This window comes from Gossypium hirsutum, chromosome D01 (assembly GCF_007990345.1).
Source record: "Gossypium hirsutum isolate 1008001.06 chromosome D01, Gossypium_hirsutum_v2.1, whole genome shotgun sequence".
NCBI lineage: Eukaryota > Viridiplantae > Streptophyta > Magnoliopsida > Malvales > Malvaceae > Gossypium > Gossypium hirsutum.
The window spans coordinates 58,444,145-58,450,457 of record NC_053437.1 but is presented as its reverse complement, the minus strand read 5'-3'; the positions used below and the strand labels follow the sequence as shown (position 1 = coordinate 58,450,457).

The window sequence follows — 6,313 nt, the reverse complement described above, 5'->3', positions numbered from 1 at the left end:
TGAAATCTCACATTTGTACCATTCTTAGCATTTACCAAATCCTCCTATTCATTCACATGTATAGTGAACCAAGATTGCTACAAATGAGCTAATTTCATTATATACCATTTCTTACTGCAAGGATTCAAGCTATTGAGCTTGTAAAGTTACCATTTAAACATTAAATATTCACATTTTAAATTAAAATCGACTTTACCTAAGTATATGCCATATAATAAATTAAAAAGAGATTTTAAAAAAATTGATGAGTAAGAGATTTTAGGTTGGATGCTAGATTCAAAGTTCGGGATTTCGAGATCTTCATCATGTTTAATAATCTGCTTGGAAATAATAGGCCCCAAATTAGATTTGATTCATTAAAACCAAAAACTTTTCCGGTTGATGCATCAATTTGCAGATTGCCATGTAAAGCTTACTGAGACTAGAGCTTGGAATCCCAATTCTAAGAACAAGTAAGCGTATGTTGTTGGATATTGTAAAAGGGTTAATTTTGCTATTAGTCCATGTATAATGCGAAAGTTATGAATTTAATCTTATATTTTAATTTGGTTATTTTCTTTTTTGTATTTTGAAAAATCTGTCATGAATCGATAAGTTCTGTTGTTTTCAAAATTTTATGCGAGAAACACGTTATCACATGCTCAATGTCATGTTAACTTGTTATTTTCATGTATTACTTGCAGAAAAGTATATTGATGTTGAAATTTTAAAGTTTGAAAAGTATAGAGATTAAGAATGATTAAATTTGAGAATATGGATTAAATCTACAACTTTAATACACATAAAAAATTTAATTACTACTCTTTATTTCAAGATTGAAATTTTAAAAAGTCGAAAAAGTAAAGGGACTAAAATTGATAGAAATAAACTACAGGACTAAATCAATAACATATGTATAGTAAAGATACTAAGAGAAAATTTTGACCATGAGTGTTCTAAATCAGAAAGGAAAACTTGGTGCTTAAACAAGTTAATCAAAACCAGAGTCGGCGAGGAGTCGTTATTCTAGTAAAATCCTCAACCTCAACGCCTACGCGATTCTCTTCCAATCCAGGAAGCCTCTGCCTTCACAACAATTATAGATATCTTCCATTTCTCGATCCTTCAATACTTATAGATCCGTTAACCCGTGTTCTTGTAACGCAGGTTCTGGTTTAAATCGATTCCCTGAATGTGTAAAATTGAGATTTCTTTCGAGATCCATGAACCCATTTTTTAGACTCGGTCCGAGTTTCAGAGCAAATCGAGGATCCTGCCAAGTCTGGTTACATAAAATTGCCGCATTCCCTGAGAATTAGGGCTTTTTATTTTTATCTTCTTTTTTTTTTTTAAGTTTAGGGCTAAGAGTATGGCGGTTGTCCAAAAGTGGAGGGAGGGCATGTCCTCGGATAATGTTAAGGGTTTGGTTTTAGCGCTTTCTTCGAGTTTATTTATTGGGGCAAGTTTCATTGTTAAGAAAAAAGGCTTGAAGAAAGCTGGTGCTTCTGGCATCAGGGCAGGTACTCAGAATATTATCGAGGTTTTTAGTATAATAGCTCCCTTTTTTTTTTTCTTTTATGTTTAGGATTTAAAATGATTTACATTGTAGTCGGATTCTGTGAATAACAGTTCCCTCCTCTAGAAAATGAAATCGAGTGAATTGTAAATGATGGAAATTAATTTGCCTTGGGAATTTTATTCACCATTTAAATCTATTGATTTGAGCTGTTGTTGATCTAGTATGCAATTGCACCCCTTAGAACTTGGGTTTGCTTGGAATCTTTGATTGTACGTCTATAACTTTTTATTATTATTATAACCTGTTTAAGAAATATGGCCATTTGCCAATGTATTTTTGTGCAGAAGTTATTCGTGGTATTTCTTTATGGGATGCAATAGGAGGAAACGATATGCTTGGGTGTTTCAAGTTCCATATAATTGCTGATTTTACATTTATATTGTGCTACTACCGAATAGAGTTTTTTCCATTTATGACTTGACTTTTTCTATTCCTCAAATTGTCCTGTTGCTTTGCAATTAGCCTCTTTATTTATTTACCTCAGTTTTCTGAAGAACTCTCAGAATTTATTTGCTATCATTTAGTAGTTGTTAACCTTTTCATTTTTTATGAGACTTATTGTCCATGTGCAGTAAATATTTCAATGACATTGTTTTATTGGATTTTACACAGGGGTTGGAGGGTATTCTTACTTGCTTGAGCCTCTTTGGTGGGCAGGCATGATAACAAGTAAGTTTTACTGATTTCTCATTGATCATTAACTCAATATCTCATGGATTTTTCATTTATACTGAAACCTCTTTCTTTATTTTCCTTTTTTTTTTATCCATGTATTATCCCTAAAGGATGTTAAAAAAGTTATGTTATCCCAATTAAAAATGGGATGATATTGTCAACGCATTTATAGAAAAATAATTCTTATGTTTATCCCATACTTGCTTCTTAATGTGTAAGGACTAATCAAACTCTGCAGTCTTTTTAAGTAGAATGAGTTGTTCTAGTTGCTTGTGGTTCATGATTCTTGAAGAAAAGGTGGTTAATTCTAACTGGTAATTGGCCTTGAAACAGTGGTCGTGGGTGAAATTGCTAATTTTGCAGCATATGCATTTGCCCCAGCTATTCTGGTCACTCCTCTTGGTGCCCTCAGCATCATTATCAGGCAAGGAAACTTTACACTCAAATTTAGGTTTGGCAACCTAGAGTTGATTGCTAAGCATTGTTTCTCTCGCAGTGCGGTACTTGCGCATATCATTTTGCGGGAAAGATTACATACTTTTGGGATTCTTGGTTGTATTTTGTGTGTTGTGGGCTCTACAACAATTGTATTACATGCTCCCCAAGAACGTCAGATTGAATCTGTAACAGAAGTTTGGGATCTTGCTACAGAACCAGGTTACATTTTCTTAAAGATAGTCCTTAGCTCTTAACACATTTTGCTGCTCTAAATTGTTGAACTGCAAAGAAAGAAAATGATCTTAGTTCCTCTTTGATCTTCTTGCAGGCTTTCTGTTTTACACAGCTTTGGTCTTAACAGCTGTCTTCATACTTATATATCAATTTGTTCCACAATACGGACAGACACATATTATGGTTTATATTGGAGTTTGCTCTCTTGTTGGTTCCATTTCGGTATGCATCAGTACTAGGCTGTTGGTAGCATAATTCTGTTTGCATTCCAATGGCATTTGCCTTTTTTCTTTTTTTGTTTTCGACAGATTGTTTTGCTAAGAGTGTTATTTGACAGGTAATGAGTGTTAAAGCACTTGGTATTGCGTTGAAGTTAACCTTTTCAGGAACGAATCAGCTTGTATATCCTCAGACATGGGCCTTTACTTTAGTTGTGATTACTTGTGTGCTTACCCAAATGAATTATTTAAACAAGGTAATGAATTATTTAAATGAATGTCTACAGTTGCCCTTTTTACTTTTGAATAATTTTGAAATGGCCCTTCAAAGAAAGTAAACAAGAGAGGAAATGTTCAGTGTGAGAAAAATATGCAAAGAGGAAAAAAGATTGTAAATATGTCATTTTTATTCAAAGTCTATTTTGTTTCATCTCAAACGTTGCTTATCAATATTCTTGTTTATGGTGTTCTTAATTATTAATTTAAACATTAAATCAGTTGAAATTTATCTATTTATGCTTTCTTACTCCCGGAATCATGGTCCCCTTGATTTTGCATTGCTTGCTGATTTAAAATTTTTGTTTTGCACTTCAATTCTTTTTTATTTTTAAAATTTATTTTATCTTCATAATTGCAGGCGCTTGATACTTTCAACACTGCTGTTGTTTCTCCCATATACTATGTTATGTTTACGTCACTGACCATTTTGGCTAGTGTAATCATGTTTAAGGTAATTTCTAGTCGTTGATGCTATCAGACTGGTTCAAAAGGTCTACTAAATTATAATGTTCACAATGTCTTACTTCATACTGCCTACACCATCCACAACCCTTTTCAGGATGGTCACAATTAAATTTTCTTAAGCATGCAAAGAGTTGCTTAACCCTATATGTAAGTTGTATGCTTCTTAAGGGAAGGGAACTGTATGTATAGCAGTGTGGAAACTTTGGTCATTCAAGATGTTGTAACTGAAAATTCTAAGTTGCAATACCCTTGTTTGACTTCATATAGTTGGTTTGTTTGTGACTGTTATGATATGAAATTGAACTTCTATTTGTTTCTCTGGTTGTTTAGTTTGCTGTTGAGCCCTAAGGCTTTGCATGATAAGGTGGAAAAGAATATTGGAAAAATGAAAAATTGAAAGAAAATTTTTTTTATTTCCCATTGGTGTGCGTGATAGTAAAGATAGAAATATTCTTTCCATCCATTGCTTGGTAAAGTTGAAAAAAGAGGAAAGAAAATGAAAATTCTAAACAATGCATGATCATGTGAAGTGCACATTTTCACCTTTCTCATTTTCTTTCCTCTTATTATTCCAAATTGGAATGAGTTACTTTTATGCATTAGGATGGAAAATGATCTTTTTTTTTTTAATTTACTTTCTTCCCATTTTCCTTGCTATCAAGCACACTCGGAATTTATTTTTCTTTTAATTTTCCATTCTCCTCGTTCCATCTTTCCACTTTTCCACGCAGCAGACCATTAGAGCTGCTTCCCTAAACTTTATTTTAAAATTAAAAATTTGAGCGGCGGTTAATGACAACTGCATTTCTAGATCTCTGTTTTGTATTGGGATGGACCTAGAAATTAGCTTAGTTTAATTTTTCTGATATCAGGATTGGGATGGACAGAGTCCTACTCAGATTCTGACAGAGATGTGTGGGTTCGTGACTATCCTTTCAGGAACTTTTCTTCTTCACAAAACCAAGGATATGGCTGATGGTATGTTTTCTGGAACCTTGAATTGTGAATTTATTATCTCGGTCATTCGTAATCACCAATGACCATCTCCTGTTAGCAGAGGAAGAATGTTGCAGTGTTACTCTGTTAGTTTGTTACTGCTTCTATGTAGTCAAGAAACATAATGGTTCTACTTTTGGCATTTTAATCAATTGCTGAACTATGTTTAATCAGGTCCAGGTTTGTCAACATCTTTGTCAATGAGATCATTAAAGCATGAAGAAGACGATGGCTTCAGTGAAGGCATTCCTCTTAAGCGGCAGGATACATAGAGAACATGTTTAATTGAAAATTAAGGTCACCACTGCCATTCCTACAATGCTCAAAAATAGCTACTGGGGAGAGACCCGTTAGATGCCAACTTGTATTTTTATTGACCGACTTTAGTCCGTGCTATTCATTATTTGGAGACAGTTGGAGGTGAGATTTTCTTTGGCTCTTACCCCCTTCTGCCTTCAAGCATGAGACTGTAGATTGAAGCTTTTGCCTTGTATACAGGAAATATGGCCTATGTAATGTAATGTTGAGCGCAATGGCTATACATAGCGTTATCTTTTGCTTTGTTCTACCATCAATGTCAATTGGACGGGGATTCTCACCCTGCGAACCTCTGAAAGGAATCAAATACGATACCAGTACATGCATATCTTTTGCTTTTTGTCTGAAGGGTTTTTTATGTTTCGTTAAATATATATATACACAATTATACTTACAACTAGCATTACCACCAGTAATGTATTTCTTCTGGGCCATTCCAAGTCCAATGAGTTTTGGGTATGTGGAGTGGATATAGCCACTGCTTGAATTGATGAATTCAATCAAATACAATTTTCTTTGGATGAAAGCCACAGCTTGAATTTCAAGCTCCTTGTATCATACCCAATAATTATCGTTTCTGAATTGCTAGGTGAAATACGGGATGCCAAGGAAAAAGAAAATCTATCTTTGAACCCCTTGAGGAACAAAATTATTGAGGTTAATGTCATCAAATGGTTTCAAACTATCGTTTAGACTTTGAGGTGAAACATTTTTGGAACATATAAATTAAATTGTAAAGATTTGATGTGTTAAATATTACAAATGCGTCAATCAATTGATTGTGAAGGGAAGCACTTACAAGCCAAAGCAGCTTTGTTGTTCAGTGTTAACCATCATATGAAGTGGAATGATGAGAATATTATTGAAGACGATAAATTTTGACTATAAGCATCACATGTTGCTTCCAAGCTACAAAAATTGTGATCTTCTTGGATGCAAAGATAGTTGTGGAACTATTTTTTAATGCATTGGAGCTAGAATCATTTAAAGCAACCTTCATGGATGCAACTGTGAAACACTCCTCAACTAACATTCAATACCTTGTTGCTAGGAGGATCATTAGTAGTGAAAATGTTATTCAAATAGGTATGATGTTTGATTGCCTTGTTGAAACTGACTTCGCCACACTTAG

General features: G+C 33.8%; 1 protein-coding gene across 2 annotated transcripts; it reads left to right on the top strand.

Annotated features, from left to right (window-relative positions):
* Positions 1-911: 911 nt before the first annotated feature.
* On the top strand, positions 912-5,507 carry LOC107922488 (probable magnesium transporter NIPA3). 2 transcript variants are annotated; one of them, XR_001691280.2, is made up of 10 exons: positions 912-1,499; positions 2,171-2,227; positions 2,567-2,657; positions 2,730-2,890; positions 3,000-3,127; positions 3,243-3,380; positions 3,761-3,853; positions 4,740-4,845; positions 5,038-5,283; positions 5,362-5,507. XR_001691280.2 is itself a non-coding variant. In XM_016852554.2 (9 exons), the coding sequence occupies exons 1-9, from the start codon at positions 1,349-1,351 to the stop codon at positions 5,133-5,135; spliced, it is 1,023 nt and encodes a 340-aa protein (XP_016708043.2). In that variant the 5' UTR covers positions 912-1,348; the 3' UTR covers positions 5,136-5,507. The 2 variants fall into 2 exon arrangements, 1 of the variants encoding a protein (XP_016708043.2); XM_016852554.2 differs by having other exon boundaries at positions 5,038-5,507.
* The last annotated feature ends 806 nt before the right edge of the window (positions 5,508-6,313 follow it).

Excerpts from the sequence above, each read along its gene's own strand:
- LOC107922488 (XM_016852554.2), top strand. The coding sequence starts at position 1,349 with ATGGCGGTTGTCCAAAAGTGGAGGGAGGGCATGTCCTCGGATAATGTT. Across the intron at positions 3,128-3,242 it reads CTCTTGTTGGTTCCATTTCG|GTAATGAGTGTTAAAGCACT; the intron begins GTATGCATCAGT and ends GTTATTTGACAG. Across the intron at positions 4,846-5,037 it reads AACCAAGGATATGGCTGATG|GTCCAGGTTTGTCAACATCT; the intron begins GTATGTTTTCTG and ends ATGTTTAATCAG.